The sequence below is a fragment of the Aulonocara stuartgranti genome, assembly GCF_965226115.1.
Source record: "Aulonocara stuartgranti genome assembly, chromosome: 3".
Lineage (NCBI taxonomy): Eukaryota > Metazoa > Chordata > Actinopteri > Cichliformes > Cichlidae > Aulonocara > Aulonocara stuartgranti.
Genome location: NC_138941.1, coordinates 20,600,810 through 20,619,053, shown reverse-complemented (window position 1 = coordinate 20,619,053; position 18,244 = coordinate 20,600,810). Strand labels below are relative to the sequence as shown.

General features: G+C 42.2%; 1 protein-coding gene across 3 annotated transcripts; it reads right to left on the bottom strand.

Moving 5' to 3' along the window:
- Nucleotides 1-19: 19 nt before the first annotated feature.
- alox12 (arachidonate 12-lipoxygenase) lies at nt 20-15,309 on the bottom strand. 3 transcript variants are annotated; one of them, XM_082524325.1, is made up of 15 exons: nt 15,089-15,307; nt 10,649-10,795; nt 10,297-10,498; nt 9,018-9,099; nt 8,777-8,899; nt 8,583-8,689; nt 7,510-7,682; nt 7,214-7,357; nt 6,198-6,401; nt 5,927-6,013; nt 5,679-5,848; nt 4,210-4,331; nt 2,266-2,366; nt 1,943-2,113; nt 20-1,342 (listed from the first exon to the last, which is right to left on the bottom strand). In XM_082524325.1, exons 2-15 carry the CDS (start codon nt 10,793-10,795, stop codon nt 1,163-1,165), a joined length of 2,013 nt encoding a protein of 670 aa, XP_082380451.1. In that variant the 5' UTR covers nt 15,089-15,307; the 3' UTR covers nt 20-1,162. The 3 variants fall into 3 exon arrangements, with proteins under 3 accessions (XP_082380451.1, XP_082380452.1, XP_082380453.1); XM_082524326.1 differs by lacking the exon at nt 15,089-15,307 and adding an exon at nt 14,492-14,681; XM_082524327.1 differs by lacking the exon at nt 10,649-10,795 and having other exon boundaries at nt 15,089-15,309.
- Nucleotides 15,310-18,244: the final 2,935 nt, after the last annotated feature.

Genomic DNA, 18,244 nt, shown 5'->3' with positions numbered 1-18,244 from the left:
ACAAAGTACACACAAAGGCTGTAGCTTCATTTGTTTATTTCCCAACATTGTAAGCACATGGATATATCAGGATGTCTTGCTTTAAGCTTCATAATACATTTATATGTTTTAAGTAAAAAAGTTAAAACATTGAAGTTATTCTGTCAAAAGTACTACTTACTGATTACCCAGGATTGATTAAATGGAGGTAAACTTAACTTACCCTACTACAGAATTTCCCAGAGGAACCCACCCGAGGGATTAATAAAGTTCTATCTTATCTTATCTTATCTTATCTTACAGAAGGAAATATCTGTGCCACAGTAATAAACTCATATAATTAATGTGAACACAAACAATGACTCATCTCTCCAAACATGACTCATGCAGGTTTATCTCTAATCTGACCAGTCACCAGATCTCAAGCAGCTGGGAACTGACATGTCAGACACTTCATTTCACTTGCTCGCCCACTCTGCACATGACACATCAGTCCCAACTGTTAGTGGTTGAGATGCAAATAAAGAGCTTCCAGGAAATCCTGCGGCTGGAGGTGGAGCGAGGCATCGGCTGATCGGAGGGTTGGTGGTTTGAAATATGCTTGGGCAAGATACGAACCCAAGATGCATCCATCAGAGTACGAGCGAGTTAATATTAGATAGAAAGCACTTAAGCATAAAAAAGTGCTCATTTGAACGTGTGTGCTGTATAAAGCACTGGCTGCTGTGGGAGAGTAGAAAAGTGCTACAATAGAACCGCTCCATTTACAAAATATTTTTATAGTCTGTGTAAAGAAACGTTTTTCCCTCCTGATCATCTCCTGCATCGTCTATTGTTTTGATTCATTTTTGGTTCATATTTAAAGAACAGAAAACAACCTCATATAACACAAGGACAAATTTCCAAAGTTTAAGATTTAAGATAATGATCTAGTCCAGTATTTACTTGTGCGTGACCTAACCAGTTAACCAATACCAACCTGTTATATGTCAGCTGGTTTATCTGTGAAGATGTGATTGGTTAATTTCCTGCCTTTTATTTAAGCACACTTCTATGTGTTACTATGACCCTGATGAAGGCCACACGCCGAAACACGCCGGTCAGTCAATAAAGTTGTTCCCTTCTTTGAGTGTCGCTGGAGTCCCTGCACTGCAAAGATTCACTCAGCAGTCTGGGAGTATTTCTATATGGTGATGCTGTTTTCTATGCGACTGGGCAGGAGAAAAAGGTACTGCAGCTCCAGTCCTTCATTCTCAGTCAGAATGTGTTTCTCGATCTCCTTCAACTCCATCCTGAACCTGTCGATCACCTCCAGGGCTTTGGCCTCGGTGAAGTGGTCCTCTGTGTATCGGCCCAAAGGAATCTGAGCAGAAAAGACAGAAACAATGTGAACCGCAAGTAGCTGAGGAAAAAGGATCAATTCCATTTTTCATTACAAAATATCATTTATACGTGTTGCAAGACTTAATGCTTCCCTGCATGTCTCGCTGTCTCCTCCATCTTAATGAAAGGCAAGAAAATCCCCAAAGAATAAGTAAAAATAAATATTCTGTGGTGCTGCAAGGTAAAAAAAATCAACCCATGCAATAGAAATGCCATTTTCTTTATTTAAGACGAACTGAGGTGACATGTTGTCTTTGAAATTCCTGCAGTTAACGAAAACGTATATGAGTGTCAAATATTTGCATTATGTTTATAAACATAAACCATTAGCAAAGAACAGATGGCTTGAGTAACCATGATATACACGTATCAGTAGATACAGTGACATTAGTGTTATTGCATCTATTTATATTAGTTATTTAACAAATATTGCTGACATTTTTATTTCTGTGTAAAACTTTTGAATATTCATATTTTTAACCGATCTATCGCCGTTATCGCTGTATATTACGTGTATATTACGTGTATATATCACTTATAAACTGTATGGGACACAGTATGGTGAGCAACTTGGACTCACTGCATCTGGCTGTGCTCGTCCCAGATGCCATGTGATGGCCATCTGTACACAGGACTGGCTGACATCGGGAAGCGTGGCCATAATCATATCCATGGTAACAGCATCTTTGTCTGTTGGTGGCGGTTGTCTCATGGTGCAGGGGGTGTTGGGAACCCAGGCACACCAGTCAAACTAAAAGGAATCAGAGTAGAGAAACGTTTGCTGTACCCCTGTGGTATCATCTTTTCTTAAATAAGTCGCCCCAACAAACCAACAGTGTCAGTTTCTGCACCTCAGTGCATCTTGTGTAACAGTGTCGACTGTCTTGTGTGTGTGTTCAGCACCTGTCCGTTGTTAGTTGCAGCATGCTGGGCTGTGCTTGTGAAGATAGCCACTGCCAGCAGTGTGCAGAGTTCCTCTCTGCTGCTGAGTTTACTGGGCAAACCTGGAACACATGAACCATTAAGTGGATACACAGGATACACACTTACAGGATATCCTGCCGAGAACTTCTGCTAACTGGAGGAGATGTGTCTGTAGTCTGAAACTATGAAAGGAAGGATGTGACACAATTGCTGCCTCGTTCTGGCAATCGCTTTGTTTTTATAATCTTGTGCAAATATATGTGAGTTAAATTTCACCTGGTCATTTGTTTTTAAATTCAATTAACAAACCAACTTGTGAATTCTACATTGCAGTACATTCATGTTTTGAACTTAACTGCATATAGTTACAGATAAATGATCAAGTGAAAGAGAGTTTGAGACCAGATCCAGACTGATTGTTAGCCATCAACACTCGTCAACAACAGTTAATACAAATGGTGCTGTGCGAAGTCTTGAACGCCCCTCATTTACTTATATTTTGGTAGGAGAATGGGGAACAGGTCCAATGTCCAAAAGTTGATTCTGTTCATCTGGACGTCTTCAGTGGGAGAAACGTGTCGTCATCACCAGGTGACTCCTTCAGTCTCAGCTGACTGCAGGTTTCAACCTTATAAACAGCACATTTGCATAATGACTGAAACCAGCCCACTGAAGGAACAATGAGCTGGGAGGTCAGTTCCTTTATCATAATTATGCAGATTCTCATGACCATTGATCAAAGATCACTGATCAATGCCATGAATACCATTCACAGAGAGCTGGGGAATGGCTGCAATCTCTCACCTTCTCAACACAATCCAGGGTGTTCTGGATGTGGTGTTCAGAGCTGCCCACCAGCGGGTTGAGGATCGAAGCCAGAAACTCGAGCTGACTGAGTTGATCGTGCAGACAATCGGTCATAAAGGTGCACCCTGTTTATGTATCGTCAGTAAACCATACAGCCTTGGTGTAGACTCCCCTGGGTACATCCTGTGGTATGAGGTCCGCTCAATAGCTCTGTCCTGTTCTAACTGCTTCAGACAGTCTATCAGCTTCTTCCTGTAGCCTCTTCCTGGGTCTCGTTTCAGGAGCTCATAAGTATTTTCGTCGCTGAGTAGTAACAACATTTTCTCATGATAGTCTGTCTGGTTTAGCAGAGCTGTGCACCTTACAGGTCCAATGGTTTACTGTCATGTGCAAACATGTATTGCATGGCGTCTCTTCCACTGAGACCAGTTTAGAGCAGTAGATGGATCAACTGAAGGGCCAGATGCATCTCTCAGGTCTTGTGTCACATCGTCATATTATCTATATATAACATATATGGATACTATCTTTATCTCTCTATATATATTATATAAATAAAGATAATATCTATATATAATATATTTCTATATGATATAGATGTATATTAGATATCGAGATTAGATAGATCTATGTAGATATATCTGGGCTGTCAGGCCTTCGGTTAGACACTCCAGATGTCTCTCATCAACAGCTGGTTCATTTGTGCTGCCAGGCCCTCATGGAGTGCAGTCAGCTTCTTCAGCCAGTAGGCGGGTGCAGTCCAGCTCTTCATACTGGAGACTTTCTTGGATGTCTTCCACTGGTGGTTACTGGATCCTGTTCAGAGAGGTTGCTGTGGTCTGCCCTCAGATCCTCTAACCACCGAGCTTTGCTGTTATGGGTTGCATCCTGCTCCCATATGCTCCTTGGAGAACTTATGATGAACTTTTTATTGTTTAAATCTACTTTTGTCTTTAAACATTTTAACACTTTATGAAAAATGTAATAAATCTTTTAGACCAGCCGTGAGAGCGTAGTATCTCGAGAAAAACTTACCTTCACACCTAATGACATTTTAAGCAATCAATAAATGAATAACTTACTATACATGTCCAGGTGATTACATTAATAACTGACCAAAGTTGGGGAGCTCTGTGAAGCCTTCCTCCGTGATGTCTCTGATCCAGGCCTGAAGCTCCAGGTCTTCTTGCACATCATGGTCTGACTGGTAGTACAGGTTTACCATACTGGAGACAAAACTGGAGCAAAGGTAAAAACTTTCTAGTTATTTATAAGAATACACTGTTTAAAATAAATAGTATGGACATTCAGACTGATACTCAAAACATGTAAAAATATCAGGCTTTAGTAGTTTTTGCTGGTATTATCTTTGATTTCCCCTGATCACTGGGACACACACACACACACACACACACACACACACACACACACACACACACACACACACACACACAGCATTAGATCAATGAAACATGAAACATGAAAGTACAACATTGTGATGAAGTGATTTTAGGGTTTAAACTATGTTTTAAATCGTGTTGAAGTTTACAGGATGAGAAGGCATGGCTAGGCATCAGGTGATTAAATGTCATCAGTTATGATTGGATGTCACTGTGATGTCAGAGCTCATCTCAGGTGTATATGTTACGTGTTTATACACCTCTTTGTATTTAATTATTGATTTGCTTCTGCTGGAGGTTTCTTCCTGTTGAAAGGGAGTTTTCCCCACTGTCACCAAACTGTGTCCTCATAGGTCATATGATTGTTTGGTTTTCTCTGTTTTCTTATACTTACAATATAAAGCCATTGTTAAAACCGTTGTTGTGATGTTGGGGAGAGATGAGGACCTGGTGTCATGTAAGTTTTATGCAGAAGAGATGATAGGCTCTTCCCTTTGTCTTCTGTGAGATAAGCAGTTCAGAAGATTGGATCTAAGAATTCCCAGTTGGATATTCCAGCAAAGGTGCCAGAGGGATCAACTGCTGCCTGAACTATGGACTTACAATTTGGTTTTTTCTCTGCTCATTTTTGCCGTGTTAGATTATAAATTTAAGAGAATTCGGACTTCCAAGGAATTCCACTGTTTTCCAGTGAAGCAGTAAAGGTAAAAAGCTGAGTACTAATAGATTAGAAACAGCTCGTACAGGTTACGCCAGCCTTTTAAAGTAACAGACTGGGGGCTTAGTTTTCCAAACCACTGAATTAAACCCAGTCGTAATCCAAGAGCACTGATCTAGAGCTGCCACCGCAGGCCTGCAAGGCTGGGCCAGTTTTGAATCAGAGTAAGCAGTGCAGACATCTGGAGAATAGAGGCAGTTAGAACTGGCCATCAGCTCTATCCGAGCTCTGCACCGCCTCCTGGGTAATCCTCATAGGATCAGAGAGTGGACTTTTTAAACACAGAGTTGATCCACACTTCCTGCACTCAGGTGCTGGTTCCACAGATCATCGGTACCTTGTAGAACTACGCAGGAACAAGGACAAAATGCGTACTCTCTAAGCCACCAGTTCTACCCACTGCACCGCCGAATAAATCACACCCAGTGGTTGCAGCAAGCTAGCACACCACAAGCTTGCTATTGTACCTGTGTATGGCCTCCCACAGCATCAGACTGTGGTCTTTGTAGAAATAGTTGGGGAGCTGAGACACTCCTCTGTCACAGAAATCATACAGCGGCTGAATGGAGCGGTAGGTCAACACCTTGTACTCCCTCTGGGCCAAAATTAACAGGCCATCACCACCTGTAGACACAACCTACACAACATTTCAGGAATATTAGATCTGAATATTGAAGAGCTCAGTAATACTAAAGCCAAGCGTGCTGTGGCATACTCGTTTGAAGATGCCATTTGCAGAGATGAGCTGAGTGCGCCCCCTACAGTTGATCTCTAGAGTGTAGCGTAGATGAGGGGCCAGAAGCTGCATCAGCAAAAAAGAGAACATTTTGATTATTGTTGGAAATTTAGATTCTACTGGATTTATGTTGCAGAAAGGAAATTACAAATGAAGGCTTCATCTCTTTGCTTTTAAACCAATTCATATCAGATAACAACTATGACCAACAGTGAAAGTGCTGAATAATACGACTTATATTAATATTTACCTTGTAAATGGGGTGTACAGCAGGCAGCTGTCTCAAAGTGGCCACACAAAACACTTCTACCACCAGGTGAGTCCTAAGTAGGTGAGACAGGAGCTGGAATACCTGGAACTCAGAGTGACGCACCCACATCTTAGCCAGCAGCCAGGCCAGAGGGGGATCGCTGGGCAGGAATATGGGCGTGTCCCGGCCTGGAGTCTGTTCAAGCTGAGAAGGTGAAAGAGACTATTGAGCTGTGGCCCAAGAGGTAGAACGGGCTGTTGCTTAGCTTGTATAGCCAACACATGGCTTCAGAGTCACATGACCGAAGCTTCACCGTCGCTGCTTCAATACCTGATTCTGTCGTTTAGAAAGAACTGAATCATTGGCGGTGATTTTGTGCGACAGAGCAAACCGGTGTGTGACGTAATGACAGACATGGAGCCGGCGAGGAAGAGAGGACTTTCTACCTGCTCCCAAATATAAACAGGTCATAACCAGTTCTACCCCCAGGTCTCAAAGGCACATAAGAAATAGACTAGACATGCCGTTATAAATATATATGTTGTAGTATATTATATATAAAAGTACATATCCACTGGTTACTACACAACCAGACACCTTACAGCACAAGCATGCTCCCAGCTTATAATAAGACTCTGCTGTATATTATTATATATAGTGTGTTTTATTATTTTTATCACAAGGCCACAAGCATGGGGAGAACAAATAGACCCAACATTATTTTTTTACCCCCAAAAATACATGTTCAAAGCACCACAACAGCCTGATATCACACAGACCTGTCAGGGTGTACCCCGCCTCTCGCCCTAAGACAGCTGGGATAGGCTAATTTAGTGAGCTTACTCATTATCTGCTGTAAGGTGCTTGAGAGTTATAACAGGAAGTCAAGTACAAAGTCAAGCTCAGGACCTTTTTGTGGTGGGTCAGCAGTGCTAATCACCCCACTGTGCTGCTGATAAAGTACCAGTTAATGAAATTTGTCCCTGTGCTTCTGTGTAAGCATGTAAACAACATACCTGTATAGCAATAGGTATAAGTCCTTCATCTGGGTGTTGATACAGGAGACAGATAGGAGCAGCGATGTACTGAGGGTGTCCCTTGATTGTGTTACTGGGAATCCCATCCATGATGGCATAGTCTAACAAGTATATGTTTCCTGCCTGGACAAGAGTGTAAAGGAAATTTAAGATATGATGGCAAGCATGCAACAGAGACCATGAAATAAACACCAGCAGTGAGACAATAACAGCGTCTACATTTGTGCCGTTCCTTTTATTTTATTGTAAAAACCAAAGTAGTGCTTTTTCTCAACCTTCAGTTCTTTGTTCAAGTTGGTCCTGCCAGCCATAGAGCGCTGCACCATATCTGCGGTAACAGGGAGGTTCTCCGGCAGCTTTTTGCACCTCTGGATCATCCTGGGGTTGGAACCATTTAGACACTGGTAGCCAAAGAACCAGTCCTCCTTCCAGTGCTTCATACAATACTCTGTTGTATACACACAGACACACAGAGCATCAGGTGTCTGTCGCTGTTCAAAGGCCTTTGGAACAGAAAGTACCGCCGCAGAGATCAAGTTCAGAGAGAGATAATGTGCTTGATCTGAAGTGAATATTACCCACATGCTTTTATGGACCATCTTCAAATTTTACAACAATTAGAAAGTCAGAATAGAACAAGGAGAAAAGGCTTTTAAATAGGCTGCCCTCACTGTCTGCAATAATCTAAAGAGGGAGGTGAAAGTGGCAGAACTGGTAACGATGGGAAAGTTGATAGCAACAAACTTCTCTGGCACAACTTCACCCACTCCCAAGGTGCATGGAGAAGACAAAGATCTGATGACGTGGAGACTCCAGCAACACTAAGTATCAGGGAACAACTTTATCAAGTGACGGCTTGTGGCCTTCATCAGGTAAGGGAACGTCAAACAGTTTGTGTTTAAATAAAAGTGGGCAACAGGAAACCAGTCACACCTTCACAGATAAACCAGCTGACCATTTCACATTTAACAAGGCGGTAATGGCTAATTGGTCCAAATAGATTCTGGACTGAACCACTACAGATTAAAAGGTCAGAAGATGTGGCTTAACTGTTAACCAATCAGACAAACCACCTCGTTAAAGCAAATTGGTCAGCTGGTTTATCTGTGAAGGTGTGATTGGTCCACTTGGATTTTTTTCTCTTTCCTGTTTTTTGTTTAAACACAAGAGAGACTCTTTTGGATCTGCTGCCAAGGAACATCAGCGTGATCCCTCAGGAGATCTGATCCAGCTGCCTACTGATGCCACCGTGGTGATTACCACTTTTAAAAGATCATTTTTTAGGTAGCATTTTGAATTTGCATGAAACTACTATTAAAGCTGTTTTATGCTATGCTTTTTTACTCACCCGCTATGGGACTTTTCAACTTCCAGAAGATACGTTTGAAATCTTCAAGGTCATCCCAGGATTTCCCAAACCAGATGGTCAGTTTCTTCAGAGATAACTCCAGCAAACTGAGGAGAGGAAATGAGGCGTTTGTTGTTTTAAAATCAAATTTGTTACAAATGTGTTGAATCATAGAGTGTGTGTGTACCACCTACGCGTAATGTAATGAATGTTCAAAGTCACTCCGCTTCTCGTTGTCAAAGCGGGCGTCTTGGGGTAAGTCTGCTTCTGTTTCAGCATCAACACATCTGGGAATCCCTGGAGCCCACGTTACCCATCTAACACAAAAATATTCAATGCTTCAAATCTGTGTTGTTACAGAATGTATTTGGTCAAATGTGGCTTGTAGTTTGTACAGTTTAAAGGGTTTCATACACCATAAATGTGAGTCCCTACCTGTAAGTCTTCTGTCGCTCCTGCAGCTCTGTTCTCCTGTGTTCCAGCAGCTGCAGTGCAGAGTCACCTGTCAGCGTCTTTGCTACAGGAGAGACAGGGAAGTACAACAGCAGACACTTGGAAGTTATACCATCACATTATAGAGTAGGGCAGCGATACCGATGAAATCAAGCACTAAGAAAAAGGGTCACACATGAGATAACTGAAGGAGTTCTGCTTATATGTAACACCGGAAATATATCTTCTTGTATGGTCTGACACTTACATAACAAAAGTCTAAGCGGAACCTGTAAACAAATATGATGCAAATGGAAAGCAGGCACAGCAGCCCAGTGTTTCACCGTTTTTGCATGAAAGACACAGGCCTCATTTACACCTTGTGGTCTTATCTTGATTATATTATCTGATACTGTGTCTATATTTATGTCTCAGCTGCACATTTCTTAGGCGGTGATGGCAACTTGTCAACAAAGATGATGTGCTCCAGCTAAAAACCTGAATCACTGGTCATCATTATTACAGCAGCTGCTGCTCTGTAGTTTTTGCTGAGCATAGGGGCAGGTTCTAGCTTGGGTTTAGAGCACAGGTGTCGGACTCCAGGCCTCGAGGGCCGGTGTCCTGCAGGTTGTAGATGTGTCCTTGATCCAACACAGCTGATTTAAAGGCTAAATGACCTCCTCAACATGTCTTGAAGTTCTCCAGAGGCCTGATAATGAAGTAATCATTTGATTCAGGTGTGTTGACCCAGGGTGAGATCTAAAACCTGCAGGACACCGGCCCTCGAGGCCTGGAGTTGGACACCCCTGGACTCGAAGGTAGTACAGCAACAGCTACACATCCCCAGTGTGCTCATGCATGGGTGGACGAGTAGCCTTAGATAGCCTTTTAATCTCACCACCAACTGCTTAATGTGGTAAACTGACTGGGACTTTTAACCTAACATTCACACACTGATGGATTTATCAGGTGCAACTTAGGGTTCGGTATCATCTACTAATCTGCTGCTGGTTTGTTCTGCAGCTCCTCCTGTCTGCTCCAGCCCAAACTATCCTTGGACAACATACTGAACCAAGTTACTCTCAGATGCATCCATCGGAGTATGCATGTGTGTCAATGGGCGATTGATGCATGGTTTATAAAATGCCACACAGGAATCAGTCTTGTACTAAAATAGAACCTGCATGGCTTTAAAGGGAAATTTGCATCTTTGCTCAAATGACCTCAGGCCTTTTACACATGTAGGCATTGAAGGCAATGAAGGAATGAGACTCTTTCCTACCTGTTCCTTCTCGTATCTCCATCTTGACATCGCCTACAAACCATCGGTAACAAGGGAAAGTCAGCACTTTACCTCCATCTGGAGGCTCTACAGTGACATATTGACAAAACCAGTTGTCTTCCACCCAGTATCTTTGTTTCTCTAGTCGGACCAGTAGCACCGAGCCTAAAGGTGAAGGACTCGTCACCTTGTACTGGTCAACCTGATGGAAGAATAGAGGAAGAGAAATACAAAAAAATGAGGTACTTTCTATCTCAGACTGACGCTGAAAAGCTAGTTCATGTTATTCTGTCAAGTTGTCCTAAAAACTACTTAAAATGTCCTGAGCTGATCTAACCCAAACTACACTTACTGCTCCTCGACAGAAATCCAGTCCAGGGTTGTCGAGTTGAGTGCGCTCGCTCTCCCCGTTCTCCCCCACAAGCGTCAGATAAATGTAGTTGTTGGTGCCTGAATACTCTGAAGTACCAGTTGCTACTGTAACAGTGTAGACTTCCATCTAAGAAGACATGAGTCATACATAAGTGTTCAGCTAGCAACATGCGTGCACCTGAATACACAGGAAAAACAAACTTGCAGCTGTCTTGGCTCAGTGACGTCACCATGGTTAGTGGAAGATGTCACAGCACCGTGCTTCAGAGGGAAAATGAAGGGTGTAGCAATAGGAAGGTCTAAGTTCAAAGTCACAAGGCTTTTGTTTTTTAGCCCTTTTTTCGACTCTTCAAGTTTTAGGCTTTCTTGTCACAATTGGAAAGTCGGAGCTGCAGAGCTGAGTCTCTGATTCTTTGCTTTAAATCTGCCTGCAGACAAACAGAAGCTTCATGCATGTTTCAGCTATTTGTATTTATCCTTTAGCCCAGCTGCCATTTCTGTGACAGCTCCTGTTGGGACCTCATCACCCAACATTAGCATGTGTCATTTGTGGGGTGGCTGTAGCTCAGGAGGTAGAGCTGGAAGGTTGGAGGTTCGATCCCAGGCTCCTCCAGTCTGCATGCCAAGTATCCTTGGGCAAGATACTAACCCCAAGTTGCTCTCTGATGCATCCACTGGAGTATGAATGTGTGTGAGTGTAGTTAGAAAGCACTCAGTATAGAGGTAGTGCTTGTGGACTGGGTGAATGTGGCGTGTTGTATAGAGTGCTTTGAGTACTCTGGGAGAGTAGAAAAGCGCTATACAAGAATCAGTCCATTTGCAATAAGTAGCATTACCCAAACCAAAACTCTTTTGCAAGAGTGTCCTGGGTTCACACTTGCTGAGAGGCAACAGTACTAAGCATTGAGTCACCATGGTGACTGACTATGTTTTTATCCAAGCTGTGGATATAATCGTAGAGCTGGGCCCTGTGCTTCGTACGTCGCTTACTACATCCAAGATCAAATGAAACATCCAAGACCAAACCATCGCGCTAACCGTGAGCGCGCTAATCCGGTTCCCCGAACACACCTGCTGTTGACGATTAGTACAGCTGGACGCAGTAATGTGAGATCACTGGGTGTCGTAAAAGGGGCTACGCATCGATAGTGGAAACATTGATCGGCAACCCTCTGATTGGTCGGCGAAAATGTAGACGGAGCGCGCTCGGCTCGGTATTTTTCGGCAGCAGAGCAAGAACTCTTGAGTGAGGGATTTCAGGAGTTTCAGAGTTTAATTAAAACGCAAGGGAACACTGCAAAGGCTGCAAAAGCAAGGAGAGAGGGCTGGCAGGAAGTTGCTGACAAATTAAACTCGTAAGTAATTTAATAATAACAATAATAATGGAGTGGATTTATATAGCGCTTTTCAAGGCACCCAAAGCGCTTTACAATGCCACTATTCAGTCACTCTCACATTCACACACTGGTGGAGGCAGCTACGGTTGTAGCCACAGCTGCCCTGGGGCAGACTGACAGAAGCCAGGCTGCCATATCGCGCCATCGGCCCCTCTGGCCAACACCAGTAGGCGGTAGGGTAGATTTATTATATTACACTATATTATCCAATATTATATTACATTATATTATAATATGTTATATTATATCCTCTTTCACATTAGAGCCACAACAGGACCCACTAGAACATGGGAACAGGTAAAAGTGAAATATAAGAATATTCTACAGAATGGTAATATTTATCACTTATATTGCTTTTAGTCTCTTGGAAAGAGACCCTGGAATAATCTGTTTGTTTATAACAGCAACCAAGAAAAGGGCACAGCACAAAAAGACAGGTGGTGGTCCTGCACCCCCTCGTCAACAAGTTGGTTAAGTAAATAATATCCTCACGGGAATATCGATATCTCTCTATGAGCACACTGTCGCGCTGAGCTAAAGGATCCTGTCTATCCCGCAATATACGCTGAATTCTGAGGACTCTCCTTATCAATCTTGCACCTTCCGCAATGGGTTGCTCGCGTATACGGACAGGACATGGCTGCGACAGGCTTCCCAAATCCACCTTCGCTTTTATAGCCGTGGTCTCTCATCTTGATTACACGAAGTAATTTACAATTACTACTCTGAAATATGAATTACATCTGTAATAATCAAATACATGTAATAGAATGTTAATAGTACATTTCCCTTTTTTAGGAAATGACCTGTGTGAAATCAATAAATGGATCAGGTGCTGCATTGTCTTTAGTTACATTGATGTTATTTATTTATGGTGAAACAGTGGTGGAATATCGCTGTTGCTTTCGTATGAATGACGCGGGCATACCTGCGTGGCCGCGATCTAATCCTGTTTACATAAAGTAAACCTGCTCCCCAGCAGGTTTACGCTTACGGCTCTGTTGCTATGACAGCAAGTCCCGGATGGGCTTCGGGGAACCGAACGATCCAGGATCACGCGAAATCGTCAACAATCTCATCCAGCTAACTCACTTAGCGCGGTACGAAGAACAGGCCCCTGTAGTAGATTTGTGTGGGTTTTTTTAATAAGCAGTGTTCTCGGATGTTATATATGATCACATTTGCATCTTATACAAAGTCCACAAGTTTCTCCAGGAAATCAGGTATTTTTGGCGATTTTGCATGCAATGATATATGATGCATTAATATATAAGAGGAACCAAACTCTTAAAAAGATCACGCACTCTACAGCTCAAACGGAGTGAACATGTTTTCTAATTATTTAAATATTAACCCTAACCAAATGTTCAAACCGCAATGGTGCAAATGTAGCACATTTCATCTTCACACACACATGCACGCGTGTGTTCCTGTCCAGCTATCTTTGTGACACACAAACTGGTCCTCACAAATTCCCTCACTAAGATCCTCATTAAGATAGCTGAACGCCCGCACACAGACACAGGCATTAAGTAACCATTTCCTTTGGTGGTATATATTTCAACACAGTTAATTTTTTTTTGTATCTTATCAAATCCCAACAACAGTCACTTCAGTCTGTTGCTGCATACAAACCCTACAATAATAAAAAAGACGTTACTGGTAAAGAGCCTCTTGTGAGATGAGTGATTTATTTTTCCTTAAGGAAAAGTTTGAACATCTCAACTTCAAGCAAACTGTGTGTGTTACACCTCTGACTATCAATATGCATCTACAGATAATGCAATCAACAACACGCTGCAGCTTCATTTAGAATCCAGACACAAGCGTTTCCTCACCGCAGCTTTTCTGTGTCACTGTCAGGTAACACCGCCTCCCAGCTCCAGCTCCTCAAATCTCTGACACCGAGGCGCTGCGCTCGTCTCTGCTTTTGAAATATTTGCTAACATTATAATCAACTCCTGACACTGACAGCAGTATACTGTGATAAATCAGTAGTAAAAGTCTACAAAGTGTTTGTATCAGCTATCTTTGTGCAAACTAACCAAACCTTTGCTTGTCAACATAAATGTTTTTTTAAATGAGAACCTTTTTGTTTCTTTTGTACTTTGCCTCCACATCTGCACAGAAAACAGAGTATGATTAGTGTAGGTTTACTGCTTCCTGTGCATATACACAATTAAATCTTGGTTGATTCCCTGTACAGACAGAATACTGTTCATACACTGAACAGTATACAGTCACTATAAAGGTTAAATTCTGTAAATTAATCTTAGCATCATTAACTTGAATACAAACCCGACTCTGACCATGAGCACCACAGCCATACTTCACCACTCCTGACCTGTTTATCTTGCATTGAACTATCTTGTATTTGAAAAACACAAACACAACTCTCTTGGTTTTGGATGAAAAACACAACTTACATGTTTTGACACACAGATCGAGTGTCTGATTTTAAAACGAGGACAGCCTCCCACCTGACCAGGCTGAGGTGAGGCGATAACATTCAGAGATTCTCTAAGAGTGCAAGCAGAAAAATCAACGCTTTCTTTGTCCTCTGTATTGAATGCCGCACTTTGTATTCTGTAACTTTTCCTATTACATAACCCATGCAGACGATGTATGGCGTGATTCAGAATGAACTACCGTTGCTGCTGCGTGTTAAAATAATACAATCTCGCACACACTCTTGCGTAAAACACTTGCGTAAGTTGTCTTGACCGAAACAATTTCAGCTGTACTGACTCAGTCACGACATTCCGGTACTTCAGCAATAATATTATTTTTCACATATTTAACGAGACAACAGGCGCGTGTGATGTTGAGCATTTACTGCGGCGGTTTATATGAAAGCTGAAAAACTAATTTGTTCCCCAAAACAGCTTCTGCTGTTTTCTAATGTTGCTTTTGTCAGTGGCAGCGTGTCTGCACGACACCGCTATCACAGGCTGGGCAGCGGAGGCTCTGACAGTCAGCTGTGATAATCTGGAGTTTGGAGAAGACAACAGAAAAAGACCCACCTTAGTCGCGCGCCGTGTTCACAGTGGACTGTCGCTTTGGTGGAGTGGAGTGTCCGGTGGCTGTCGGCTGTTCTGACACGTCCTTTTACTCTCTCTCTCTCTCTCTCTCTCTCTCTCTCTCTCTCTCGCTACACTCGTTTTTCTCTCTCAGCCTTTCTGTATGAGACGAGCACTTCTCTACTCCTGTGGTCAGTATATTTAATTATCAATCAACCAAAGACTCAGAAACACTAAGCCTCGTCCACCCCAGCTGTGAAACTCAGAAACCAGTCTTACTTGTTATCATCTATCGTCCACCTGGGCCTTACACACAGTTTCTGATTTCTCAGACTTTATATCTAATTTAGTTCTGAGCTCAGATAAAATAATTATTGTGGGTGATTTTAACATCCATGTAGATGCTAAAAATGACAGCCTCAACATGGCATTTAATCTGTTATTAGACTCAATTGGCTTCTCTCAACATGTAAAAGAACCCACCCACCACCACATAGAAACTGAACATTTAACAGTGTTTCCTGAAAACCCTCTCCTGTCTGATCATTTCCTGATAACATTTACATTTACAATAATTGATTACACAGCGGTGGAGAGTAGACTTTATCACAGTAGATGTCTTTCTGAAAGCGCTGTAACTAAGTTTAAGAATATAATCCACCCACTGTTATCATCTTCAATGCCCTGTACCAACACAGAGCAGCAAAAATCATAGAAATATGGTATTTAAGCAGATTCTTACTCTGGCTGGCATTACCTTGGCCTCCAGTAAAGCTGTGAGGAGTCATTTTTGCAAGATATGTCCTTCAACGCACATATTAAACTAATATTAGGACTGCTTTCTTCCATTTGTGCAACATCTCTAAAATCAGAAATATTCTAGTTCATGCATTTATTACTTCCAGGCTGGACGACTGTAATTCATTATTATCAGGATGTCCAAAAAACTCCCTGAAAAGCCTTCAGCTAATCCAAAATGCTGCAGCAAGAGTGCTGACAGGGACTAGAAAGAGAGAGCATATTTCTCCTGTTTTGGCTTCCCTTCATTGGCTTCCTGTTAAATCCAGAATTCAAAATCCTGCTCCTCACATACAAGGTCTTAAAATCAGGCCCCATCTTATCTTAATGACCTTGTAGTACCATATCACCCTATTAGAGCACTTCGCTCTCGCTCTGCAGGCCTACTTGTTGTTCCTAGAGTATTTAAAAGTAGAATGGGAGGCAGAGCCTTCAGTTTTCAGGCCCCTCTTCTGTGGAACCAGCTTCCAGTTTGGATTCAGGAGACAGACACTATCTCTACTTTTAAGATTAGGCTTCAAACTTTCCTTTTTGCTAAAACATATAGTTAGGGCTGGACCAGGTGACCCTGAATCCTCCCTTAGTTATGCTGCAATAGACGTAGGCTGCCGGGGGATTCCTGCAATGTTAAATGTGATCTGTACATATGGGTTTTGAAAATAACGCTGACTTTGACACAGTGATGTGCAGTTAAGACTTACGTTTGTGTTACATATGCACAGAACATTGACTAAGAAGTGTTGAGGAACCTCTGTGGTTATTGTTGCAAACAGAAGATGAGTTGTACTTCTTTTTCTTTTTGTGAGATCTTAGTGGTTTCCTGTGTAGTAGTCCATCATCAGCGTTCTCTTTCAGTAATTTCACTAGCTGGGCTGTGATGGCTGCACTTACAGCCACACAGTGGTAATACCCACCATGTTAGTGTAGAGGCTTATAAGTAACATTGCATTCACATTTGTCTTTCTTTAAATATAGGAATTTATTGACAGGACAATAAATAACTGGTTTTGGTTTAGAGTTAATTCACATATCCACATAACACTGCATTCTAAAATAAGTGCGCACATTTTAGTTTACACTGTTATGTATGATTAATTTTTTGTTTTCTGAGTTACCTTAGTTGCAGCTGTTCCAGTCCCTTGTTTAAGGAGCCAAGAGGTGGAAAAGGGCGGAGCGAGCTTTAAAGGACGACTACAAATTGGTTCATGCCATAACTTGGGACCGGGGGTGGGGTGGGGGGGATTGGAGTTCATTATGTTTGGTTTAGTTAGGTTTTGTGTGTTTTACCCCTTCTCCTGTTTTTGTGGGCTGATCAGCCACTATTTAAGTTTCCCCTTTGTCTCGTTAAGTTAGGTCAGTTTGTTTGAGTTGTCAACTTTGAGTAGAGTTCTGTTATTTTGACCTCTTTCATGGGCCCAAGATTTTGATTCTTTTTGCATGATTTAACCAATTATGTTTTTTGGGTTAAATAAAAAAAAAAATAATAATTTTTTTTGGACTTTAACCTGTGCCTAAGTTTCTTTCACTGCTTGGTCCATCACATGGGCCCACGTCCTCATTTTAGGTTTGACAGCGTTTTTGTGGGTAAAGGTGATGCTTGGACATGAATTGAGCTGTGGTTTGGGGAAGGCCTCGAAGGGGACTGGCTCCTGGGCCTGGCAGATCCCCGTGTACTAAATAGGAGTGAAGAAGTTAAAGAACTGAGAACAAGGAGGGAGGGTGGGGCACGTAAACAACAACGAGCAGTTTGCAGAACTGGGGGGAACCAATATAGATGACAGCCGGAAGGAGCATGTTTGGAGGCGTGATCCTGCTCCTGAAATTCCGATACATAATCTCCGATCAAAAAGATCCTGATGTGCACTGACCCTTCAGGGAACAACTGGACACAAACACTGACAGCAAAATGTGCAATGAAGCAATCAAAGTAACTGGACAACCTCAGATTTTTGCGGGTCTTCTATTTTTTTTTTCTCACCACTTGTACACAGTTACTGAAATGAACACAATATGGTAACTTTCCATTAAATCTTCCAGTTTTAGTAACAGTGTAAGCTGTCGACAAAGCTTTCACAGCTGTTTCCAGTTGCTGAAGGTGATTCTTGGGTATTGAGGGTGTAGTATCTACTGCAGACAATCTAAATAGTTGATATCATGCTGCTAAATATTTGAAGCTGTTGGCAGACGCTGAAAAAGGAGCTGCTGCAGAATATTTTAATCATCTCCAAACAGCTGCGAGGAAAACATCCGTCTGTCTTGTTCTGGGGTTTTTCCTCACACTTTGCTAAGTTCGGCATTGTGAAGTTGCAGTTATGTCAGTTTGTGATTTCCAAAGAAGACAACAGTTCACTGAGGTAACAG